The 27,252-nt window shown below is 41.1% G+C and overlaps 1 protein-coding gene across 2 annotated transcripts in view; it reads right to left on the bottom strand.

Annotated features, from left to right (window-relative positions):
* Positions 1-387: 387 nt before the first annotated feature.
* Positions 388-27,252, bottom strand: part of RIC1 (RIC1 homolog, RAB6A GEF complex partner 1) — a 210,795-nt gene continuing 183,930 nt past the window's right edge. The window contains exons 20-26 of one of the 2 annotated variants that reach the window (XM_073635126.1): positions 22,868-23,026; positions 20,719-20,855; positions 14,662-14,948; positions 13,473-13,667; positions 8,527-8,704; positions 7,225-7,413; positions 388-3,255 (exon numbers count right to left, since the gene is read on the bottom strand). In XM_073635126.1, coding sequence (XP_073491227.1) covers positions 2,970-3,255; positions 7,225-7,413; positions 8,527-8,704; positions 13,473-13,667; positions 14,662-14,948; positions 20,719-20,855; positions 22,868-23,026 — 1,431 coding nt within the window. In that variant the 3' untranslated portion in view covers positions 388-2,969. The remainder of the gene's footprint in view (positions 3,256-7,224; positions 7,414-8,526; positions 8,705-13,472; positions 13,668-14,661; positions 14,949-20,718; positions 20,856-22,867; positions 23,027-27,252) is intronic. The other variant, XM_073635133.1, reaches the window with a different exon arrangement.

Raw genomic sequence — 27,252 nt, 5'->3', positions numbered from 1 at the left:
AAAGCTTTATCGCCGTCGCCTATAAACACAAGCCTATTGTGCTTAAAGGTTATTCTGGCCCTGGGTGTGAGGTTAAAGCCAGCCATACATAGTACTAGTCAACACCTTCCTGTAAATCTTGAGCCCTACTTTACATTAGGCTCGACATTAGCTGGTATCCATAAACGCAGATTTAATTTTGGACTGGTATGCGTCTCTCCCAGACTTTGCTTCAACTATGCTCCTGTATATTCCTATATCCCTGGTTCTGATTTTAAATTTGTAACTGTGTTTCATTGTAGAATATTGTATAGCAGAATTATCCTACATGGAATTCCCCAGAAGAAAGGACTCTCCATTGGTCCTGAAATGCGTCAGACTCAATACATAAGGAACTGCATTTAAATATTTGGTTCTCATTTTTGTTTTTATGTATTTTAGTCATGGTGATGTATGCACCACACTTTAACTAATATATTTCTATTTTCTGATATTGTGTTACTGTTTAAGTTGCCCTTAAAGTCCCATAGTATTTTTTTTTTTTGGGGGGGGGGATACTTTCCTTATATGATTCTATGTTAGAGTGGGTGTATGCTCCATTCTATTGTATTGTCAAAAAAAAAAAAAAAAAAGTTGCCATTGCTGACCTCTCGTTCTGAAAATGCTAGTTACCCGCCAGTGGCTTCAGTACTTCCTGATTCACTTCCCTTGACCAAGTATGCAAAAAAGGGGATTTTTGACTTTCTTGGAAACCTATTTGCCCAGAGTCTATGGTTGAGATATTAAGAAATTGTAAAGGTAGAAGGTTTTTTTTTATCTTAATGCATTCTATGCATTAAGATAAAAAGACTTCTGTGTGTGGCAGCCTCCCCAGCACCCCCTAATACTTACCTAAGCCCCATCTCTGTCCAGCGAAGTCCACGAATGTGTTAGCTGTCCGGGACTCTCCTCCTTATTGGCTGAGACATAGCAGCGGCGCCATTGGCTCCCATGGCTGTCAATCAAAGTCAGTTAGCCAATCAGGGGAGAGAGGGGGCAGGGCCAGGGGTCTGTGTCTGAATGGACACAGGGAGCTGTGACTCTGTTCGGGTGCCCCCATAGCAAGCTGCTTGCTGTGGGGGCCCTCAACAGGAGGGAGAAGCCAGGAGCAGCAAAGAGGGACCTGAGAAGAGGAGGAGCTGGGCTGCTCTGTGCAAATCCACTGCACAGAGGAGGTAAGTATAACATGTTTGTTATTTAGAACAAAAAAAAAAAAAAACTAGAGACTTCACTTTAAACACAGACACAGCCAGCATTCTCAGGAGATTGTAGCTTTTTAGATTTCTTCCCAGAACAGGGTTTCCTTTTGTCCCAAGCTTTAGGAGACAGAGGACTGAACAATTGTGTCAAAGCAACCTTTCCTCTACTGGAGCTGCATGTCTTCTGTTCAATAACAAGCACACACTCCCCCCCCTTGGCCCACATTAGTTCTGTGAAACCTGTGTTTAATGATCCCCATTTAGTCTTTAGCCACATTCCAATGGGTTACTAGAAACATTTGGTCCACATATTAGTCAAATATACAGTATTTCTTATAAAAATAAACATGTATGTTATGTATAAAATAACAAATAAGCTTTTTATTATTAGATCAAATCGCACAATACAAACAGGCCAGTTTCTTTAGCGTAATACTGTTAATGTGAGGATTTCGGCCTTCTTTTTACATTTCCAATCTATGAAAATGATAAAGAATCTGCAAGAGATGATCTCTGACATAACATACATTTAGTTTCTCGTGTCTTTCTGTCCAAACAGGCATGTCCTATGGAAGTTAAAATAAAGGCTAAATCATACAGTTTATAAAAATGGTCAAAAATACATTTTTGCTTATAGATGAAATTACTGTTACGTATAGCATCATGAAACAGGATTACAAATTTTATTTACAAAAACCCTATGTTCAGATGAATTATTGTACAAAGGCAATAAATAACCTTAGCGTATATAGAACCTTATTGTACCTTATTAAAAAAAACAAAAAAAAAAAAAACACTAGGAGGGCCATTTAGCATTCAGTCACAGTAGTTAAAATGTTATTTCTGTAGATAAACAGCGTAGCTGATGAACCAATATTTGGGAAGGTTGCCTCCAATACAAAGTGCAAAGAAAAATGGCTTACCAGCTTGAGGCAGGCTGAATCGGATGGCCCTGCGACATTATCTTACAGATCCAAAATATGAGAGGACATTTTTTTTCCTCATCTTTAGAAAGAAGTATTCACAAAAATACATAGTGCTATTTACACTATAATACCAAACCTCTTCAGAAAAATCATAGCACCCAAAATACTCCTCCAACCTCAGTCTGCTCCTGCAATCTGGATCTTTGCTGACAATAAAGTACTGGGCTCTCTACTTCAGCAGCCGTCACGTGGCCCTGCTTGTGATACAAATGCTGATGTGCCTAACCCAGCCGTCAAGGCTCTTAAGATTGTTAGGTTGGAGAACTTGAAATAAGTGGGTGGCTAAATTGCTTTTCTCTTGCCTGGAGAGCAGGAACCTCTTCAATAAAACATACCGCTGAGAAATCATAATCATTGAAAGGCTGAACACCACAATATTCACACCCAAAGGAAGGATTATCATTTCACTTTCACTCCAGGTGGGGACTGATTATCCAGATTTTTTAGCAGGGGTCCTTTATGCTGTGCTTCAAACACGTCTGAAAACATGTTTATTATATTTAGCATACAAGCTCTGCTCAGCCTTGAATCCATTAATTCCACAAACGCACTGAAGAGTTCTCATTGATCAGAATAAAAATGTATTTGAAAAAAAATGTATATAAAGAAAAAACAAAGATAAGGCTTCAAATTTCTTAGTGATGGTTTCTTGGAAACCACTGAAAACAAGTCGTCTCACATCCATTAGAAGTGTCAGTTGTGTAACCAGCCTCTTGTGACTGTCGGTAATACTGCTATGATTTCAGTCTGCAGAATTTGCTGCTTGTTAGGAAATAATGCAATCGTAGCTCCCTTCCTGAAAGGCCTCTTCTTGCTCCTGTCTAGACACATTCTCCTCGTGTCTGCTGACATTACAGATGCCCAGGTCACTTTGAGGGCTGGCACTGTGGCTGGTTGAGCTGCGGCTCTCCTCTGCCCTGGGGCTAGATTGTTCTGTGACCTTTGAGATGACTGTGGGCTGAAACACTTCAGGCTGCACTTGTTCCACTGCTACTTCGCTCAGTTTCTGGAGCTGAGGTTTTATGATATTTAAGAATGGCTTATATCCAGGGCTGAAAATGAATAAACATATATAACATTAGGACTGGATTACTACTAGAACTGCATTTTGTCAAGTTAGGCCCCTTTCACACATACTGTTTGTCCGTTTTTCATCTATCCGTTGACGGATGAAAAAGGGACATCAATGCATTCCTATGGAAAAACGGAAGACAACAGATGATTATCCATTTGCATCCATTTTCATTCCGCTTCCGTCAACATGTTTTTTTTTTATCGGATGAAAGCCCTATTTTTCATACTTCAAAAAAACAGATCGGGCGAAAAACGGATGTAAACTGACAAATGGTCAGTTTTTCATCAGTTTTTGCATTGGTAGTGAATGTAAAAATAAAAAAAAAAAATGATGAAAAACTGATGCACACGGATAAAAAACAGATCACCCAATCACATACAGCCATAAAACTTTGATAGAGGTTCTAAACCATCATCAATCTATTTAACCACCTCCCACTGCACATATACGGCCTGGTGGGCGCTTCCTCCTTCTGAGTGGAGTTTGGAGTTTGCATGTTCTCCCTGTGTCTGCGTGGGTTTCCTCCGGGTACTCCGGTTTCCTCCCACACTCCAAAGACATGCTGGTAGGTTAATTGGATCCCGTCTAAATTGTCCCTAGTATGTATGAATGTGAGTTAGGGACCTTAGATTGTAAGCTCCTTGAGGGTAGGGACTGATGTGAATGTACAATGTATATGTAAAGCGCTGCGTAAATTGACGGCGCTATATAAGTAACTGAAATAAATAAAATAAATAAATAAATAGAATAGAAAGTAGAAAATATTGTTATCCTCAGTTTAGAACTTTAAAGAAAAGAGAAAATTAGATTTTGGGTTTACCTTCCCCACTTAGGGAACACGTATATTTCATTATTGTGTATTTTTCACTATTCCCAGTTAGGGAACATGAATATTTGATTGTGCACTCAGTATCTTGCTATATTGCAAGTTAATTGCATATTCTTATTTAAGGATTAATTGGGAGTTATTTAGGAAGCGCAACACTGTTTTGTTATGAATTGAGGGGTTTAAGAGTTTTGAGCAAGTCCATCTAATCCCTTAGCGCAAGATATTTGATGGGAGGGAGCATCACTCTTGCCTGGATGTTATCCAGGGTTAAACCTAAATATTTTAACCTCTGTGTTGGGAGCAAGACTGACTTCTGCAAATTCAGAACCCATCTAAACCTCTCCAGAGTGTGCACCATGTGAGACACATTGGTCTCCAGTAGCAAAGTGGTGTGCTGCTTCATAAGTAAGTTCTATAAGTGGAGTCCTTCAAGGAGTCCACTGAGAAACTAAATGCACATGGGAAATTTTTCCAGATTTCTGCTCACTTTAGGATCATCACTAGCAGGATCCCTCTCTCGCTCTCCTCATATGATGGGCCCAGACCTAAAGGCAACTCCTAAAGTCTCAATTACCAGTTGTATAGCTGCCCCCACCAGAGTCAATGAGGCTCTAAATAAGGCCTCCAAATGTGTGTCAGAGGCATCCTTAAATAACAGGACCTTGTTCACCGGCATGGTTAGTGTCTTGATGAGATTGGAGACTATCGGATCTACCTAAGACATGCTCTATTTCTTAGTGAACTCATTCTCCATGGGGTATTGCTGATCAAACCATTCTACAAACATCTTGTCAGGGTAGCCCAGTCCGTGTACAAAACATTATTTAAATGAGAATAGTACAGGAAAGGACTGAGTACATTGTGGCGGACTCCATGATCCAAAATTTTTACTTTCAGAGTAGAGGATTTGAAGACCAGCAGCTTAAAAATTGGTCCAGACCATATCTTCAAGGAAACTCACAAAGAATTTTTGGGTCGGAGATAAACCTTAATGCTGGGGTTCTTCAGTAGATGTTAGGGATTACTAGCACTTGTAGTTGGTTATCACCATGAGATATCTAAACCACCTTCTTGTAAATTTTCAAACTTCATATCTCTGACAGCCAAAATTACTCTATTTTGAGAATGTCTAAAGGTCAGGCCTCTTATAATTAGTCTATACGTTAAGTTAAAGTTTCAGTTGTTCTGGTCTAATCTATAGGTTCTTTCAAAAATATATTGACCGATTACCATAATAAGTTTAAAAAGGAAAGACCACATTGTAATTCTTTTTCAGACAAACTGGCTGATGGGATTTTACAGTTAAGGGAACAATATGTGAAAAAAAAAAAAATTTGTTTTAAACTTACAGGTGGTGGTGACAAGATGGAAAATAATGTGACTAACTCCAGATCAACAGTGAATGAATGAATGTCATCACTGCATTATACCCATATTGTAGTTTAAGTAATTTCAAATTAGTTTTACTTTATATAATTTAAACAGGAGTCCTAGAGTAAAGAGGGCCTTGTAATGACACTTTGTTGACAGGAAAGGAACCATGGTGGGAATTTCACAAAATTTATATACAAGCTTGGTATTCTAGACTATTCTTTAGAAGTTGACTACAGAGTAGAGTTGGCAAACGTCGCTCTTGAACACAGCACAATATAGAAACAATAAAGAAACAAAGAAAACAATTATAGGTTTAAAAAGTCATTTTGTAATCTCGTGTAAATAAACTCTTGATATGACCTGGCATAAAGATAAATATTAATGTAATTGTACTAGATTGTATTTCTTTACAGGAAAAGTACACACTAATAGTAAGGTGTTATTACAGACTTCAATTTATTGGTCATGGAAATTAGGAAAAAAGATGGCCAGGAGTTCTGAATTGTGTAATATTATATCCAATGAATAAAAAAGTATATTTTTAGACATCAATAGATGAATGGATTAAAAACTTAGGTTCTGCATGCGACCAAGGTGGTCGAAGCCAAAAATTATTCCCGAAAGCTGTAAACCAGCAATCGCAGACAACTCCTCCATTGTTACAAAGGAACTAGAGGAAGTTGCTCCAGAAGCAGCGGAGAGACCAGACGGGTGGAGTGAGTCAGAGCCGCACAGAACTAAATGATCCCCCAGGGGACACATTACAAGAGTTAGGACCCCTCACATCCTATATCTCCTGCTGTCGTTGAGACATGGCCTGCTGACAAGTAGAATTAAAGGCCTTGCTGATAACAGGACACTGCTGGTTACCCCAGGAATGACAGTTCCCTATTTCTGCCAGCGGCCTACTGCCCCCCAAAGCCCCCTGCATTTTGTGCTCTGAGCTTTTTGGACCACCCCTAAGCCCTGCGAATGCTATGCAGCAGTTGGGTGGCCCGTGAAGCCATAGTTGCATAAACAGAGCATACATAATTGCAAAATAGCCACAAAAAGCCCTTAAACCAGTCACTTTCCGCCTGGGGGAGGAAAGGCAGGAACTCAAATGTGGAATAAGGGACCCCAGTGCAGGATGAGGGGGGGGGTACAATCTGGGACTACCACTAGGGCACTCACCATTCTACGCCCCAGAACCCCCCAGGGGAGTCCAAAATTTTATGGTGCCCCATGCCAGAAGTGCCTTCAGGGACTCAACTCCCCAGCTGGGGATTATTGCCCTGGACCTGTACAGCAATCTGTCAGTCAACTAGGCAATATATCATACCTGTCTATTTTTTGCCAGTGTCCAATCACCTGAATGTGACAATATAACCTTTTCGTAATGGAAGGATGAAAAAATGAATGAAAATGCCCTGTGTCCTGGGATTTACAATAAAGTAAATACCAGTTTGTGATGGGCTGCATAGACAATTCTCCCTCGTCCATTACTTACAGAATCCTTTAAAAAATAATTATAAAGAATCTTGGAATTTAGTGTATGATTTAACAATAAAGAAAAAAAATTAAATGGTCAAGCTATTTTTTTGTGAAACCATGTAAAATGACTTGTGGTGATGGCAGATCTATTCTGTATTCTCTGCACATTCTAGCCAGTAAGGAAAAATAGTTGCCGGTATATAAGTGAAACGCACATATTTCTATAGTATTTTACAAAATCCCCCCTAGAATCTACAGCTTTATACTCACCAGTCAGTTGTGGCCCAAGTATCCACTGCTTGAAGCCCAGTTAGAATACCCTGTAACATCTCTTCTGCAACCTCAGGGCATTGCATAAGATTTAAAACCTGGTTAATGATGGATGACTCTCGCAGTATAAGGCCAATGACCACACACCACTCCAGGCATCCCGCTTCCATAAATACATGAAGCAAATATCTGTATAAACATACAACCAAACATTTGTTAAAAAAAAAAAAAATTACAAAACAAAAACACCACACAATACAAATGCAGTTACTTTTACATATAAATAATTTAGCCAAACTTAACGCTGAATCTCTAAGCTAAATAAGTGTCAAATCAAGCCTGTCATCACTTTGTTTTTACAGTACATTTAATTAGTTAATTTTTACAGTCCTCAGTGTAAAAATGAAATGATGATTCTCAATGATTGTACTAAAAATAAACGAACATCTCAAACATGCATTCGATTATGTATTCATAATCCCAACTATTGCATATATGAAAATAAAAATATAGGACTGACCATTTGCTCATTTGTAATTTCAATATCTTTGTATTTTATCCTGCAGAGCATTATTTTTACTTCCCCGGCAAATATGCCCTCCTCTCCTGTATGCCATAGGACAGAACAAATATCATGGTAAATGAATAAGACTACATCAGCTATGAAATGATTAGGTATCCAACTGACACGAGGGGGAAGAGCCAAACATATACTGAGCTTCCATAGCTATTCTTTTGGTGTTGGAAGGTTGAAGTAAATACAGTCATTTCCAGACACACTTTCCTGAAGGAATTAAGGGAAGGAAATGCTCATGTGAAGCCTCATGCACACAGTGAGAATATTGCTCAAATGAATGCCCTTTTTTTTTTTTGCAGGCTAGTCCCATATCAAAAATGAAGAGACTACTCAAGTTACGAAAATAATACAACTTTGGAAGTGATGTAATGTATTGTAATGTATTTTTTTCATTTCGGAGCATGCGTGGGCTTGGTCTTCTGATTTTTTTTCGAATCAATACTGTACTGATTAAACTAAAATCGTTAGTTCTGGTATGGTACAAGAAAAATTTTCGCGTTTGTCCCTTTTGCATGAACTGTCAGACTGGCTTTCGAAAGTTGTGTACTAACGATTAGATTATCGTACGATCGATTCGAAAGCTGTATTTTTCATCAGATTTTCCGCGCTGTGTGTACTGCGCTTATCATTCTTTATCTTAGGGTCTACCTTCTTTCTGGAACATTCTAAATTTAGTTGTGAGTGAGTTTGCTTCCTAGCCCCAGTTATATAAAGTTGCTGCTTACCGTAGCTGAACTTGTGATTTGTGAGGTCCCCTATTGGCCAGTTCCATTGAAATGTGTTCAAGCTCTGACTGGGTCAGACTCAGTGTGGAGAAGTTCTCATCAACCATGGTCCAGTCGCCATCCACCATAGAGCTTGTTTCAGTCAGGTCAGTTGCAGATCCAATGCTACATTCATCTCCTGTAGATCATATATTTGGGTCAGTGTTTTATACTGAGGCAGACTTACACAGTCCACTATAATATTGTGACATTAAATCTGCTAAAGGTATGGCAACACTACAACCAGCTATGGAGAAGGGCTTTATGAGATTTTGATTACCAGACAAAAATAGGAGAAGCCACAGATTTTAAAGTGCATTAAACAGGAAAGTAAATAACTTGTACTAACAAAACAGACACTAAAAGTGACAACAAAAACGTAACTTTAACCACTTCCAGCCCACGGACGTCATATGACGTCCTGGGCTTTGGGCGGGTATATCTGAATGATGCCTGTAGTTACAGACATCATTCAGATATTGCCGGTTTCAGCCGGCGAATCTCTACACCATAGGAATGATCATAGCGGCCGTTCCGCCGCTTGATCGTTCCTATGGGAGGCGAGAGGGGACGTCCCCCCCCCTCCCGCTGCCCTCCGGTGCTTGCTCCGACTCACCGTTACGATTGGTGAGGCGGAGAGTGGATCCGCCGGCGCCGGATGTAGATCATAGAGATTTCCGGCGGACCAGATGGTCCCCGGAGTCTCTATGATCGTCGGAGGCCGGGCGCGATGTTATGACGTCACGCCCAGCCTCTCCATTCAAAAAAACGGGGCCGCTTCGGCTGGGAAGCGGCGATCGTTTTATTTTTTTTTTTATTTCAGGCTTCCCAGCCTAGTGGTGAGATATGGGGTCTTATTGACCCCATATCTCACTATTAAGAGCACCTGACATGTCATATTGCTATTACAAGGGATGTTTACATTCCTTGTAATAGGAATAAAAGTGATCAATTTTTTTTTTTTTTTCTAAAAAGTGTCAAAATAAAAATAATAAAATATAATTAACAATTAAAAAAAAAAAATTTTTAAAGCGCCGCTGTCCCCGTGTGCTCGCACGCAGAAGCGAACGCATACGTAAGTCCCGCCCACATATGAAAACGGTGTTCAAACCATACATGCGAGGTATCACCGCGAACGTTGGAGCGAGAGCAATAATTTTGTCCCTAGATCTCCTCTGTAACTCAAAACATGTAACCAGTAAAAAAATTTCAAGCGTCGCCTATGGGGATTTTTAAGTACCGAACATTGGCGCCATTCCACGAGCGTGTGCAATTTTGAAGCGTGACATGTTAGGTATCTATTTACTCGGTGTAACTTCATCTTTCACAAAATGCAAAAACATTGGGCTAACTTTACTGTTTTGTTTTTTTTTTTTTAACACAAAACAGTTTTTTTTCCCCAAAAAAAGGCGTTCAAAAAATTCCTGCGCAAATACTGTGTGAGATAAAAAGTTGCAACAACCGCCATTGTATTCTCTAGGGTCTTTGCTAAAAAAATATATATAATGTTTGGGGGTTCTATGTAATTTTCTATCAAAAAAATGATGATTTTTACATGTAGGAGAGAAATGTTAGAATTGGCCCGGTATTGAAGTGGTTAAAGTAGTTGCGGGGCAGTGCTAAAAAAGAATTTCCCATACAAACTGTAAAAGTTTTCAGTGCACATATGTTTGTCTAATCGCCCCCGAAGTCGGACTGCATTGCCGGTTTGAAATTGTGTGAGTTCAGCTGAACTCACACGATTTCAAACCCGCATCAGTGTGAATCTAGGCTAAAAGGTGTTTTTCATGAACAGCCTTTGAAACACATTAATTACCAGGACAAAAATCAGATAAATCCTCTCCTACAGCTGTGGGAAGTAGAGAAACCACATGTGCTCACTCCTACTCTACTATAATAATTCTTGTGAAGGGTCCTGCTTCTGTCAGTGCTCAGCTTAACAAAAAGGAAAATACAAGGCTGAGACGTCACAGTTTTATTCAACAGTACCAGGCAGGCTTGGTTTCTTACAACGTTTAGCAGCTATCACTGAGAGAAATTAGATGCCCGTCACTTCCATAAACTGACAGATAATTAAACAATGCTGCTAATTCATGCTTTTAACCCTTTCGCTGCTAGAGACGTTTTTTTTTTTTTTGCAAACATTCTTAAAAATGTATTTTAGCCCTGAAGATTACATAAAACCCTAAAACATCAAATATTTTCTGAAAGCAGAAACCCCTAGAGTATAAAATAGCAGTAGTTCCAATTTCTGCTCACCAGCTATCCTTCTTGTTAGTGTATTTTATGTGTGGCCCAAGACAATTCTTCTTCCAATGCGGCCCGGGAAGGTCAAAAGACACCCTTGCTGTGGGCTCTCAGTTAACCGTCTGCCTGTACAGGCAAACAGTTACTGAACTGCAGGAAGATTCAATGGACTACTAGAGCGTTCACCAGAGCCCCTGTAGTTCATTGAGCACTACAAGCCATCTGCCACAATGGGAGATGGTACTTGTAGTCTATTCATTCACAGGAAACTGTGAACGAATGATACTGGCCATGTGGGCGAAGCCCCACAGTTTTTGAATTAGGACAGCGGTAGAGGAGAGAAATGAGGGATTGCAGAGGGGTGTGGGCAGGTCTTTAGTAACATGTTACACCCTAAATGTGTGTGTAACATGTAATACGAAAGTGAACTCATCCTTTAACAATGGACTATTTTTATGACGTCCCTAGAACATGGGTCAAAAACCTTCAGAATGTTCTTGCCTTTGGCCCAACCCTTCACTAGTTCACAGAAAAGAGCGATCGTGGGTGTTATGCCTTACAGGCTGCAGTGTAAAAATAACAGATACACATTTTTTTACCTGCAAAAGGATGTCCATTTATTATAATTATTATTTTTATTTTTTTTATAAAAGGTGAACTTATCCTTTAACATTAACACTTCAGTGTATAGCTTCTTCGAGTTACTGCAAATTGTCAAACATTTGCATGTCTTAGAGGGGAACAGTAAAAACTAAAGATAATGATAAGCAGAAATCCATGCTAAAAGAACAGGGTATTTGGGAAAGAAACAATTTAGGGAAGAATCTATAAGCTTACATACTGAAAATAGAAATCTAGAACTGGAATACTGAACTCAGGGCAATGTAAAAAGCATCATATAATGTCACTCAAGGTGAAGAGATTGAGTTTACTGCAATAATCAGTAAGAATGGATAAAAGCAAAACAAAGAAAGTCCTGTAGAGATCAGTGGGTAAAATGGCCTTCATATATAAAAGATCTGTAAAACCCGAGTTGGAAAGATGAAGGAAAAACCAACATAAAAAAATGGAGAGCAGCCTATTTGAAGCCAAACCCCTACAAAGTGAGTAGGTAAGTATGTATAACATGCATTTGACAGCTCTTTTTTAATGTATACTGAGAGTATATTCCTTACACTGGCCTCAGTTACTTTCAGTATGCTTTATTTTGTTAGCAGCTGTCTTAATGTGGTCTTTAAAAAATCCTTCCAAAAAGCCTGCAAGTGTTGTGAGAGTTCCTGGCATTTCACAGTCAAACAACACAAGATGTTCTGGAAATGCTGCTGTAAAAAGTATTCTTTTTTTTCCCCACAAAAATATTCTTTAGTTTAAAACTGGGCAAATACAGGCCACATGTACAGGCCCTTTGCCTCTCCCTTCATGGTCCATAGTATCTCCAGTGTCAACATTCCTCTGAGCCCCTCAGTTTGGAAGCTGAGGTTTAGGATTCTTTCACACTGGTGGACTCTGCCAGCGGATCAGTCTGCTCAATAGGGGATCTGTCCACTGAACCCCACTGAGCAGGCGGATGACAGGTCCAGGTCCACTCTGCATAAGCAGAGCGGACACGAACACACCCATTCTGCGTGTGGTCGGATATAAACTGACCACATGTCCATTTACATCTGACTGTAATCCATTCCCCCTTCGGTCTGTTTTTAGCGGATAGGATCGGAAGTCACCGCTCCATAAAGGGCAATGGATGGTCTGATCAGGTCCACCTAAAAAACTGACCTTATTGGTCCGCCCGTGTAAAAGGGGCCTTAGAGAGGCATGCAGACAACTGTCTGTGTAAACGCTGTGTACAGCAGGCAAAACTGGATGGGAGTTTTCCACGGAGTGGGAGATGCTGATTGGCAGAACAGGGAGGGCTCGGTTCTCTTGCCACTCTACTGCTGGTTGGTTCTATCTCCAGTGTACATTTTGTTTCTCTCCGTCTGTGCCAATCCTATTGGGCCTGCCAGTGCTCAGATTGCACATCTACACCCATTGGCCAGGGCAGGGGAACCAGTGTGGGGGAACATCCAGCTTTTATCAGTTTACTCTGTGGCAATCCTACTGAACCTAGCAGCGTTCAGATCACCTGTCGCCCACAGCTGCATAATGTTTTTTCCCCCAGTGCAGAGGAACATGCAGCTTCTCTCTGGCGATTCTAATGAGTCTGTCAGCACTCCGATCGTACATCTACCACATGCAACTGAATGTGTTGTTACATTCAGGGCAGCAACGAGAAAGCCTGCCACATGCCAGTCGCAATGTGTTTCTCCCCTAGTTAGACTGGCTTTTCTCGGACTGTACACACTGACTGAGTGTCAGCCGGTTCCTGCTGAACCATCCAATTATCACCCCATGTGTACCCAACCAAAGTCTGCCACATGTCGGCCATGGTGCGTTTCTCCTCCAGGGCAGCAGTGACAAAGTCAGGCACAGGTGCCAGTCATCTACCTGATTCTCCTCCCCATGTTACAGCAGGCATCCAACAGTCTGCAGCATTTTCGGCACTCTGCTAGAATCCCACCTTATCATGTGGCCCCCTCCCTCGCCTGTCCCTACTCTAGCTCATTTGCGTTCTTAATTTTTCAACACTGCAACATTTACCAGTATCTGAAAGCTTCACCAACCTTTATTTAATAATGGAGAAAGAAAAGCATCCTGGGTGTGAGGGCTGTGGGAAGAGGCCGTGTCCATCTCTCTCTGGGTTGTCCCAATGCTACCCATCCAACTGTGACTTCGAGGAGCAGTAATAACACTGTCCATGTCGTCCATGTTTAGGAAGTTTTCAGCAGACTGGGACTTAAGGAACTGATCTCCAATAACTGCGTGAAAAAGCAACACACCATTTGTTACTAAACACATATGAGAATTCTTTACATGAGATAGATAGATATATATATATATATACATATATATATATACATATATACACACACACACACAGAGTTTATATTTATTACATTTTCAGTCTGACACTGTATAACAGGCTTGCATACAACTGTGACTATAACTATATATATCTATATCTATATCCAACATGGAGATATATATGTTGTAATATGTTCACCGATTTATGTGGGACATTATATTATTATATATATGTACACATACAGTACAATATTGACCTAGCAGAAACTCCCTCCCAGGGTACTAGTATATCAAAGGGGACTTGCTGATGTTAATATGCAAGAATACAGAATACAGATTAGGAATGTAGGTGTTTAGGTGGTATATCTTAATCTAATTACACATATCAAAGGGGACTTGTTGATGTTGATATGCGGGAGTGCAAATTGGGGCAGTTTATGACTGCAGCTGTTCACGGCTGGGGGTTGTTGTCTGTCTGAAAGACTAAAGCATATCAAAGGCCTGAATGGAGACGGCCAATCAAATTGCTCAGCCATTCAGTGTCTAGTGAATATAACATGGCCTTCAGTCTATAGTTTATAGTCTTGTCTCTGTATGACTATGAAGGTGCAGACCTAGAAAAAATGGGACTCTGAATTATATTTACTCTGTCGGATTTTTTGTCATCTGTGGACTTTGTTCTGTGTTGGAAGTCAATAAAGTGCATCTCTCGGGAAGAATTGGGTTGCTGCGGAAGAGTACTTGCATCATCATTATAATAATTACTAATTAATCATATACCCACAATATATTATATCACTACAATATATATATATATATACACACATATATACACACACACACACACACTAACGAGACCCATTGGCTAAACTAAAATCGACCACTTCAAAGGCTACCATTACATCCACAGGGACATAGTAGGTCAAAAAAAGTAAACGGGGAGCATACCTGCCCGGAACTTGCCATTTTTAAGTGGAGAGCTGATAGAGGAGGCTGGGATAACTGGGAATGGCCACAGGAAATCCTTGTGAAGCTTCTTCAAGGCAGTGACAAAGTCTTCCACCCGTGCAGCCCGTGTTCGCTCTTTGCATAGCCAGCCTATTAACTCAAAGCCCAGCTGAGCAGAGAAGCAGCCAAGGTCTTTAAGTCTGATTTCCTCCAACAGTCTCCGGGCGTGCCGCCACAGCATCATATCTATGTACATGTTCTCTGCACAGTCACTGTCTTTACTCAACCTAAACAAAAAGAACAATCAGATGTAACACAAACAGACCAATCCACAACAGACCTGAAGAAGAGTCCTTATCTTTTGCTTTAACCACTTGCTTCCTGAAGGCAATTATTTAATTTTATGTACATTTGCATTTTTTGCTAGAAAATCACCTAGAACCCCCAAACATTATATATTTCCTGAACGCAGAGGCCCTGGAGAAAAAAAAAAAAGGTGGCTGTTACAATTTATTTCAAATTATATTTGCTCAGCCATTTATCAAACTCAAATTTTCAGGAAAAAATAGACTTGAATTAATTTAAGTGCACACAGATACAATAGAATACCCAATTTCTTTGGTAAAATATAAAAGATGATGTTGTGTTGGGTAAATGGATACCAAACATGTCAAGATTTAAAATTGCACATGCCTGTGAAATGGCGGTAAACTATGGTACCTTAAATTTTCCATAGTTGGTGCTTAAAAGCCTTTACAGGTTATAAGTTTAGAGTTAGTCATAAATTATGGTCCTAGAATTATTGCTCTCACTCCAACATTCACAGCATTACCTCACCCTAAATGCGTGTTTGAAGGGGTGCTTTTTTTTTTCATTTAATTTAACTTTATTGCTTAAATAGCCCCCTTATGATAGTTTTGGGCAGGCGACAGATACTCTATATGGAGACATCAAGGGTCCATTAGAACCCTGACATCTCCCCTGCTCGCCAAAGCAACTAACCAAGCACAGATTAAATTGCAGGTTAGATGCTTCTCTGGCTGTGACAGCCAGGAATAGAAGTCGCTTCTGGGATCATTCATTAAAAAGGTGATGGGGGAATGGATTTTCCTCCATCTCCTCTGTGGGCAGTGGTCCCAATCGCTTACTGCAGGTAGTGGCGGGAAAAAGGGGCCCTTCAGAGCACTGTAAGGGTGATCACATTTACATGACAGTTGATCGTTGGCTGAAAACAGTACCAGAAGCAGCTGCAGCCATGATCTTGGTATTAGCCACATCCTATTGCAACATTTATATACGTATGCTGGATGGGAAAGTGCATAGTTGCCAACTGTCCCGAATTTCCAGAGACATTCCCGGTATTTAGACCTTTATCCCTGTCCTACAGTTTCCCAGAAATCGCAGTTTTCCCGGGGTTTTTTTTGCAGCCGCTAGAGACCCGCAGGCAGCACTGAACTGTCTCCGCCAGCCGCCATTTTACATAAGACCAGCTATCGTAAGGAAGAAACAAGAGGCGGAACCCAGGCTCCGCCTCTTGGTTCTTCCCTTCCACAAGCTGGTATTCTCTAAATGGTGCGGAGACCATAAGGCGGGACTCCGCTGGGGGCACCCGAGATGCAAGGAGGGACTCCGTTGGGAGCACCCGAGATGCAAGGAGGGACTCCGCTGGGAGCACCCGAGATGCAAGGAGGGACTCCGCTGGGAGCACCCGAGATGCAAGGAGGGACTCCGCTGGGAGCACCCGAGATGCAAGGAGGGACTCCGCTGGGAGCACCCGAGATGCAAGGAGGGACTCCGCTGGGGGCACCTGATGGCATACGACGTGGCAAGTGACACGCTCAGGGCTTCCACTGATTCAGCATTATGGTGAGTTGAACTACTTCATTTTATATTACAAAGTAATAATAGAAATAATGCGCTTCAATCATCCGGACACCATACAAACCATGGTGCTGGTATGATTGAAGCGCTAACACCAGGTGTTTGGAGTATCTTTATCTGCCGATTGTTAAGCTTTATGAACAGTCTATTGACTGGAATGGTACCAGCTGATTGGAGAAAAGCCAATGTAGCACCAATATTTAAAAAGGGCCCAAAAAACATCCCTGGGAATTACAGACCAGTTAGCCTAACATCAATAGTATGTAAACTCTTGGAGGGGATGATAAGGGACTATATACAAGATTTTAGTAATAAGAATGATATCATTAGCAGTAATCAGCATGGATTCATGAAGAATCGTTCTTGCCAAACCAATCTATTAACCTTCTATGAGGAGGTGAGTTGCCATCTAGATAAAGGAAGGCCCGTAGACGTGGTGTATCTGGATTTTGCAAAAGCATTTGACACAGTTCCCCATAAACGTTTACTGTACAAAATAAGGTGCGTTGGCATGGACCATAGGGTGAGTACATGGATTGAAAACTGGCTACAAGGGCGTGTTTAGAGGGTAGCGATAAATGGGGAGTACTCAGAATGGTCAGGGGTGGGTAGTGGGGTCCCCCAGGGGTCTGTGCTGGGACCAATCCTATTTAATTTGTTCATAAACGACCTGGAGGATGTGATAAACAGTTCCATCTCTGTATTTGCAGACGATACCAAGCTAAGCAGGGCAATAACTTCTCCGCAGGATGTGGAAATCTTGCATAAAGACCTGAACAAATTAATGGGGTGGGCGACTACATGGCAAATGAGGTTCAATGTAGAAAAATGTAAAATAATGCATTTGGGTGGCAAAAATATGAATGCAATCTATACACTGGGGGGAGAACCTCTGGGGGAATCTAGGATGGAAAAGGACTTGGGGGTCCTAGTGGATGATAGACTCAGCAATGGCATGCAATGCCAAGCTGCTGCTAATAAAGCAAACAGAATATTGGCATGCATTAAAAGGGGGATCAACTGCAGAGATAAAACGATAATTCTCCCGCTCTACAAGACTCTGGTCCGGCCGCACCTGGAGTATGCTGTCCAGTTCTGGGCACCAGTCCTCAGGAGGGACGTACTGGAAATGGAGCGAGTACAAAGAAGGGCAACAAAGCTAATAAAGGGTCTGGAGGATCTTAGTTATGAGGAAAGGTTGCGAGCACTGAACTTATTCTCTCTGGAGAAGAGACGCTTGAGAGGGGATATGATTTCAATTTACAAATACTGTACTGGTGACCCCACAATAGGGATAAAACTTTTTCGCAGAAGAGAGTTTAATAAGACTCGTGGCCACTCATTACAATTAGAAGAAAAGAGGTTTAACCTTAAACTACGTAGAGGGTTCTTTACTGTAAGAGCGGCAAGGATGTGGAATTCCCTTCCACAGGCGGTGGTCTCAGCGGGGAGCCTTGATAGCTTCAAGAAACTATTAGATAATCACCTGAATGACCGCAATATACAGGGATATGTAATGTAATACTGACACATAATCACACACATAGGTTGGACTTGATGGACTTGTGTCTTTTTTCAACCTCACCTACTATAACTATGAAATACACATATTGCTATTGTGGTGTAGGATCTGGGCCTGCTGTCCCTCCATCCCTTTTTCATTCCTTCTCTCTACTTCTCTCCCCATTTCTTTCTCCCTCCATCCGTCGTTTATCTCAGACTCAAACCAAACACCCTTTGAGCCACACCCCTTTAAGCCACGTCCAATATGTTTAAACCACACTGCATTTTTAGTCTCCCACTATGGCCTGCCTACAAATTAATGGCCCGCCCCCTAAGTATAAGACTCCGCCCACAGAAAAAAGTGTCCCCTATACATTTTTTGACAATGTTGGCAACTATGGAAGTGGGTAATCAACACAGCTAATAGAAGAGATCATCTCTACTCTACATGGCACTACATTTATGCAATTTCAGAAAAGCAGCCATTTAAATGAACAACCCCCCCCCCTCCCCCACCAAAAAAGAAGAAAAAAACACCTTAAAAAAAAAAAATACATCGTTTATGGATTCCTTATTCCTCAGACCCCTTTCACACTGAGGCCGTTTTCAGGTGTTTTAGTGCTTGAAATAGCGCTTGAAAAGCGCCTCCCATTCATTACAACGGGTGCTTTCACACCCATGCGGTATGCTTGCGGGATGTTCGGAAAAGCCCTGCAAGCAACATCTTTGGGGCAGTTTGGGAGTGCTGTATACAGCACTCCCAAAACGCCCCTGCCCATTGCAATGAATGGGCAGAAGCGCCGCAACAAGGGAGTTTATAACCCTTTTTTTGGGGTTAAAAGCACCCCGGCTAGCGGCTGAAAAAGTGGCGCAAAAGCGCAGATTAAACAGTGGTAAATCGCAGCTAAAACGAAGCAGCAGTGAGAAGCACGTGTGATAGATTACACAGTTACAGCCTGAGTTATAAATTCCACCTGTGGCTGCTTTAAGGTCCGCACTTGTGACTGCATTAAACCTGACCCTGATCACTTCTTAACTATGTGTGTCTAGAGTGGAAATTCATCTGATCTGTCTTTTGCAAACTGTCACACTTGCTTGCCTAGGAATACAGATAAACAGATCTGTAAACCTGTTGCAGAGAACTTGCTAAAGGAGATGCAGCCTGATTTGCAACTGTGTCACAAACTTGCTTGATAAATCTTCCCCACTGTCATGTAGTCACTTTTCCCCCAAATAACTAATCGTCTGAACCAGAAAAAAAACCCTCATCGCCCCTTATGAAAAAGAAGATTTTTATATAAGGCTCCATGTAGCTGTGTAACTCTCAAAGCATTATGGAAGGGTGGATAAAGAAATTCTCCAAAGGTGGTAGATTATGTAAGGTAATTTATAATAATTGGTACTTTCAGGGACAAGCTTTTTTTTTCACCCTTTACTTCTAAAAACAATTAACATTGTGACAAATAAAGTATAGCCTAGTAAATGGAACCAAACAGGGGTTTATTATCCTAACCTCAATTAAACATTTCACTGACAAAATAAAACACTTTCACAAAGAAAAACATTGCAATGTCTTTATCTACCAGACTAAAATTCTGGCAGATGAAGACATTGAAATACGGCCCAAAACAGAGGCTATAACTCAAGATAAAATATCCAACTTTGAGAATACATGGAATCCCTGGGTGACTTTTTGCCTTCCAATTTTGATGCTTCCCTTCTAAGACCTTGGTAATCTCGATTAATACTTCTATTCTCCTCATTCATGGTATGTGTTTATTTTCATATACTACCCCGGGGACCCCTACTACCTCTCATTTCTTTTTTCCCTATTTTTTCTCCTACTTAGATTACTTTTTCTTTTATCTTCTCTCTTCTACTTTTTCCCCATATTCTCTCTCTCCTCTTTCAATTTACTCTTTATATAGTTCTGGTAGCAGAACTTTTATTTCCTTGGTTATCATTATACCAATTGTACATAGTTCCAATATGTAGAATAAGATTTTAGATTCTATAATAAATTATTTATTTATTTTTATTTAAAAACTATACTCTTGATAATAAAGACCTTTTTTTATTTATCGGAGGTCATCTTATATTAACCTGGTCTAAGTTGGTTTTATCCTCTCTTATACAATGTATGACGCAATCGTTTGAGTAGTTAGATCCACACATTTAGTATTTTTTCGTTCAACCCAGTGGACTGAAAGAAAAATACACAACTGAGATCACTGTACTAAGACAGGTGATAGAAGTGCAGCGATCTCTCCCTTGTGCCTTTGTGTTCTGATAGGGAGACTTCCCCCTGGCCAGAATACAGTAATTAGTGCTTCCAGCCATTGGCTGTGCGTGCTGATCGGATCCTGGTTTTTCAGCATGTTCCTTTGACAAAAGCCGGTTCATAGACCGCCTTGTCAGAAGGACAGCTGTACACAAGGTCCGGATGTTAGCCGATTCCTGCTGAACTGGCAGATACTCAGACCATGTGTACCCAGCTTTATATCATGCACCTAACCCTGCTCACAATAACATGACTGGCAGTCAGCCCAGAGATTCTACAGAAAAGACATTGGTGGCTTTAAACGTGAAACCCAAGAAATTGTACCCTTGCCAAGTTTTATGGCCATGAAAACATTTTTTTTTTAATCGGAGTGAATTTCAAGATGGCTTTACCGTTTGCCTGCTGGGCCAGATGGCATGCTCAGAGCTTTCTGGAGGTTAATTTTTCCCACAGGAAGATTCTCAGCACACTGTGACAAACTGATGCTGCGATTTCTAAAGAATTCAAACCCACCAGAAGAACTGGGCTCCTGTATGCAATGGAAAAAAAAGGTCAGTTTTCTCTATAAGGCATGAGCATCAAAGTTTCACCACATTCAACCATACATATCTCAATAAACCATTATTAAAGGAAATATGGTTTTCTGTCACCAAGACAAGCATTCATTTCTACGGGCATTATCAAAGTCCCTCGGTCAATCTAGGTAATCCATATAGAATATATGGGAAAGAAAAAAAAAAAAAACCCTAATGCTTCTATATGTAAATGACTCCATTTTAATTTGTATTTAGACTATTCCATACCAGTGGCAAAGCTGAAAGGGAGAATCTTCTAGTCTAGGCATATACATTTTGCAAGCCTAACTGAATGGAATGGCTTTAAATGGAATTTTTCCCCAACTTAAAAGACCCAATATGCAAACAGCAGTCCTGTAAATGTTAATGTGGAGGGAGACATGTACAAAAACAAAAATGTTCCCTACAGGTCAAAGTACTGACATGAAGGTTGGTGGGAATAACCAGACTTTAGGGCAGGGGTGCCCAACCAGTGGCCGGGGGGAGCCACATGTGGCCCGCAGAGCCCTCTGAGATGCCCGCGACCTCCTGCCCTGAGATGGCTGGTTGGCAAGCCCAGATCGTGGGTTCCCGACCCACCATCCCAGAGCATCAGTGTTGTGAATGAAGCCGGTGGTAGAACAAGCAAGCAGCTATGGAGCAGAGCTGCAAAAGCCGATGCTTCCTGTATAGAGCCGCCTCCTGTCACAGGCGGAGTAATACCAAGTGCACTCTGCCTGGGACTGAATACCCGAATGGAAGACTGTTCTGCAGTGGTTACCAGGCTGCTTTCAAACTGATCTGCAGATGCAGTGCAGTGAACCTGAAGGTTACCTGCACTGAGCCATAGACTTCTGTTCTTACCTACAGGTTTGGTGAGCTTTCAGAAAGTGCAGGATATAATAGAAGTCTATGACAAAGTGCAGCTAACCATCAGGAAAGTCAGAGGTGCACTGCTCTGCACCCACAGTGTGGGTAAACCACAGCGCATCAGTGTGAAAGCAGCCTTAGGCCCCTTTTGCACAATCCGTCGGACTCAATCATAAGCTCCTTTCACCTTTATGGAGCGGCAAATGTAAACAGACTTGTGTCTGTTTACACCCGCCTATCTCCAATCCAAGCCACAAAAAAAAAACAAAAAACAGAAGGGATTTGTCCCCTTCCAGCAGGGCAGATCGGAGGGCCCATAAAGTACAATGGGCTGTGTTCGTGTCCGCTCTGCATATGCGGAGTGGACACGGACCTGTCATCCGCCTGCTCTGCTCATTATGGCCCGTGACCAGTTACCAAGTCGCTTAAGTAGCCCTTGCTCTTCAAAAAGTGGGGCACGTCTGCTTTAGGGGCTAATTCTTTTTCATAAAACAGTACTGGGTGGGGCAGGATGTGGGAAAGAGAAGTATATACTTTTTTTTTTTTCCTTACAGTTACAAAATTGAAATTGAACAGCTGTAACATATTTTATGTTAATGTGGAAGGGTGTTTTGCTGCATTTGAACACAAGTTAAATGCAGGTCAGCAAAATCCTATAGACTTTTATTGAGCAGTGAACATGACAAACCAGAGGCTGCATTTGACCTGCCTTGTGCTACACTGCACTTCTTTGGATGCTGCATGTGTATGAAGTGCAGGCAAAGTGGTCAAATAGAGCCTTTTACTGAAAAACAGTGCCATTCGAATATCTTTACGTTGGAATAGCAGACAATGCTTTACGAAGTACACCTGCTGATATGAGTCCTATGAGAAAAAGCATGCCATTACACCCAAGGTGCGCTGAGCGACACAGCTGTAGAACTTCATGTTTTACATGCCTTTATGAGGCTGGCCTTACCCAAATTGCTAATAATCATGATTATTTTAACTACGTCTCCCAGGACTTTAGTTATAAATGCAGAAAATTACACAAATATATTGCAGATAATTCCCTGAAGATGCAGCTGTGTAGTATTAAATTAGAGCTAAAAAAAAAAATGATAACAGTAATAGTAACCTGTGTAGTGGGAGTAGCAGGAGGCGTTTCACATTCCCCTGAGCCAATGGCTTTCAGAAACCGTATCATATGCCTACAGAGATCCCACTTCCCTTGCTCCAGCGCAGTGTTAAACAGAAGAGTAGCATGTTGCCTGCTCACTGCTGCTGCCTCCATATTCTGCAAGAAAAACAAGCATGTCAGTGAAGATTAGCGACAGGGACACACTGGCTAGTTCTATTGTTTCAATGTTAACATAATTGGTAGCAATGCTCACCCAAGCTTACATTGCTACACAAATGGAAAAAATAGTTCACAACCCTGTAAACTACACAAATAACATACAGTAGTAGCAAATAATCCAGCACATTTTAAGCACTGCACAATCATGTGTAATTAATCATCACTACCTATGTACAATGAGCTAATAACTTTCACACATAGAAAGGTTTGAAAGACATACAGTGAAATTCAATAAAATACTTGCAACACCCTTTAAAAAGGCTTATGCCAGATTCAAAAATACCTGTCTTCAGTTTTGGTAACTGTAACTTGGCATACCGAAACTGGAAGAGTACCTGTCTATGTGTGCTGTGTAGCAGAGTTTGAGTGGCATGTTTGCCACTCATCTTCATCTGTAACTGGTTAATTAGGGGCGCTGCCGGATTCACAGCCAGCAGCCTCCTAGCAAAGAGTGATGCAGACAGTGGGTGCAGGCTGATAGGGATGCTGAAAGACTAATTCCTTTTCTGGTCCGCTTTTTCCTTGTGACCGACAGCAGGCAGCAAGCTATTGGCTAAAAAAATCTGCCCACTGACTGCTGTCAATCACAAGGGGAGTGGACCTGATGGGGAACTATTGTCTCTGAATCTCTCAGGCTCCACACACTAAGCTACAAAAATCCTTAGCTTCTGCAATGTCTGTGTGACAGCTATAGCAGCAGGAGGGAGTTCAGCTTTACTAAGGACAAATTGCCTGGGTCCCTATGGACACAATGGGGTTTGTTTACTAAAGCTGGAGTGTGTTAATCAGGCTCACTTCTGCATAGACACCAATCGGCTTCCGGGTTTTAATGCCAAAGCTTAAAGTGTTACTAAACCCAGTAATATGAAAATAGTTAATCTGCCCCCCACAGTACCCACAGCTTATAAATCGTCTTTTTACATTAGTACAAGTACTGCCACTATATACCTTTTTGGCCGATCTGTATACCACGATCACATGATAAACTGCAGGGTCTGCCCGAGCGCTTAGGTAGATTTCCACTATAGCCTGTGTCCTCTTGCTGTTATGGGAGGCGGATCATCCATCAATTAAGACGTGACATCCCACCCACTGCGTTTTTTTAGTTACTGGGCATGGTGGAAAGGTGGAGGGACTGGGCATTTAGGATCTGTATACGCGTCCAAATGTGTGATGTCAATATCATGTGACCTGGCTAGCTCTGATCAACAAGGAAATATTCTCTCAAGCAAAAGAGACCAAACTAAGAATGTGCAGCAGTACTACCCTTACCGTGTCTTATCTGACCTTGCCAAGAAAGACTCTGCATGAGGGGAGGATCTGTCCATACAGAATCAAAGAGCCTTTTTGCACAATGCAGAGGATTAATCCCTTAAGCTCCACAGTGAATATAACAAGCATGCTATTCTGCATATACAGACAGATTTTACTGTTGTGGGTTTAGAAACACTTTAATTGAACAAGCTAGAACCCGATTGGTTTCTATGCATAAGTGAGCCTGGATTTTGCACTCTCCAGCTTTAGTAAATAAACCCCATTGTGTCTCTGAACGCAGTGGAAGGCACAATGGAATTCTAAAGAGTGTCATAGGCACTCTTTATGAATTCCCCTGATAATGTCAGAAAAATAACCCCTTTTTAAAATTAAATAAAAATCACAACAGGTTTTGTTAAAACAGACTATTTTTCAATGGAAATTGCACTGCAACTTCAAATAATCAATTAAAAATACTTTCAAATATCCTTATTGCACCCTAAAGTTTCTATGGAATTTAAACCTTAAATGGTACCAATACATTTCCAATATATGCAAACCAATTGACATCATTCTACTATATCTGAATGATCAAGCTGATTAATCTATCTCTTTAAAAAAGAAAAAAAAAATACACACAGAAAGATAAATACAGTGGATATCTACACACCCCTGTTAAAATGTTAGGTTTCTGTGATGTAAAAAAATGACAAAGATAAATAATTTCTGAACTTTTTCCACCTTTAATGTGACCTATAAACTGTACAACTCAGTTGAAAAACAAAACTGAAATTTTTTTTTGGTGGGGGGAGTAAATATAAAAAAATAAAATAATGTGGTTGCATAAGTGTGCACATCCTCTAACTGGGGATGTAGCCGTGTTCAGAATTAAGCAATCACATTCAAACTCATGTTAAATAAGAGTCACACACCTATCATCATTTGAAGTGCCTATGAATAACCCCAAATAAAGTTCAGCTGTTCTAGTAGGTATTTTCTGACATTTTCTTAGTCGTATTCTAAGGTCATGGTCCGCAGAGAGCTTCCAAAGCATCAGAGGGATCTCATTGTTAAAAGAGGAGAAGGGAACAAAAGAATTTCCAAGGCATTAGATACACCATGGAACACAGTGAAGACAGTCATCATCAAGTAGAGAAAATATGGCACAACAGTGATATTACCAAGAACTGGACGTCCCCCACCAAAATTGATGAAAAGATGAGAAGAAAACTGGTCAGGGAGGCTGCCAAGAGGCCTACATCAACATTAAAGGAGCTGCAGGAATATCTGGCAAGTACTGGCTGTGTGGTACATGTGACAACAATCTCCCATATTCTTCATATGTCTGGGCTATGGGGTAGACTTGCCAGACGGAAGCCTTTTCTTACAAAGAAAAACATCCAAGCCAAGCTACATTTTGCAAAAATACATCTGAAGTCTCCCAAAAGCAAGTGGCAAAATGTATTATGGTCTGATGAAACCACGGTTGAACTTTTTGGCCATAATTTGCAAAAGATGTTTGGTGCAAAAACAACACTGCACATCACCAAAAGCACACAATACCTACCGTGAAGCATGGTGTTGGCGTCAATGCTTTGGGGCTGTTTTTTTTCTTCAGCTGGAACAGGGGCCTGAGTCAAAGTAGAGGGAATTATGAACAGTTCCAAATACCAGTCAATATTGGCACAAAACCTTCAGGCTTCTGCTAGAAAGCTGAACATGAAGAGGAACTTCATCTTTCAGCATGACAACGACCCAAAGCATACATCCAAATCAACAAAGGAATGGCTTCACCAGAAGAAGATTAAAGTTTTGGAATTGTCCAGCCAAAGCCCAGACCTGAATCTGATTGAAAATCTGTGGGGTGATCTGAAGAGGGCTGTGCACAGGAGATGCCCTTGCAATCTGACAGATTTGGATTTTTTTTGCAAAGAAGAGTGGGCAAATATTGCAAAGTCAAGATGTGCCATGTTGATAGACTCATACCCAAAAAGACTGAGGGCTGTAATAAAATGAAAAGGTGCTTTAACCAAAGTATTAGTTTACCACTTGCCACCAAGGCCAATTCTGACACTTCTCTCCTATTTTTTTACTAGAAAATTACTCAGAACTCCCAACATTATATAGGTTTTTTATAGTAGAGACCCTAGGGCGGGGATATGCAATTAGCGGACCTGCAGCTGTTGCAGAACTACAAGTCCCATGAGGCACAGCAAGACTGACAGCCACAAGCATGACACCCAGAGGCATGATGGGACTTGTAGTTTTGCAACAGCTGGAGGTCCGCTAATTGCATATCCCTGCCCTAGAGCAAGCTGCTTGCTTTGGTGGCACTCATGCAGGCGCGGGAATAAAATGGTGGTCGTTGCAACTTTTTATCTTGTACGGTATTTGCGCAGAAATTTTTCAAACGTGTTTTTTTTGGGGGAAAAAAAAAGTTTCAAGCATTAAAAAAAAACAAAAAAAAAAACCGTAAAGTTAGACCATTTTTTTTTTGCATAATATGAAAGATGATGTTACGCTGAGTAAATAGATACCCAACATGCTTTAAAATTGCACACACTCGTGGAATGCCGCCAAACTCTGGTACTTAAAAATCCCCATAGGCGATGCGTCAATTTTTTACAGGTTACCTGTTTAAAGTTACAAAGGAGGTCGAATTATTGCTCTCGCTCCAACGTTTGCAGCGAAAAGATTTTGGCTTCCCAGCAGAGACGGCGGCATTTTTTTTTAAATGCAGAGGCCGGGGGTGACGTCATAACATCGCGCCCGGTCTCCGAAAGGTCATAGACACTTTCGGGGACGATCTGGCCTGCCGGATTCTCTATGGTCAACATTCAGCGCCAGCCGATTCCTTCTCCGGATCACCGATCGCACGGGCGGAGGCGGGATAGGGACGTCCCCTCCCA

The sequence above is a fragment of the Aquarana catesbeiana genome, linkage group LG01 (genome assembly GCF_042186555.1).
Source record: "Aquarana catesbeiana isolate 2022-GZ linkage group LG01, ASM4218655v1, whole genome shotgun sequence".
Classification (NCBI taxonomy): domain Eukaryota; kingdom Metazoa; phylum Chordata; class Amphibia; order Anura; family Ranidae; genus Aquarana; species Aquarana catesbeiana.
The sequence above is the reverse complement of the archived record's forward strand: the minus strand, read 5'-3'. Positions and strand labels throughout refer to the sequence as shown.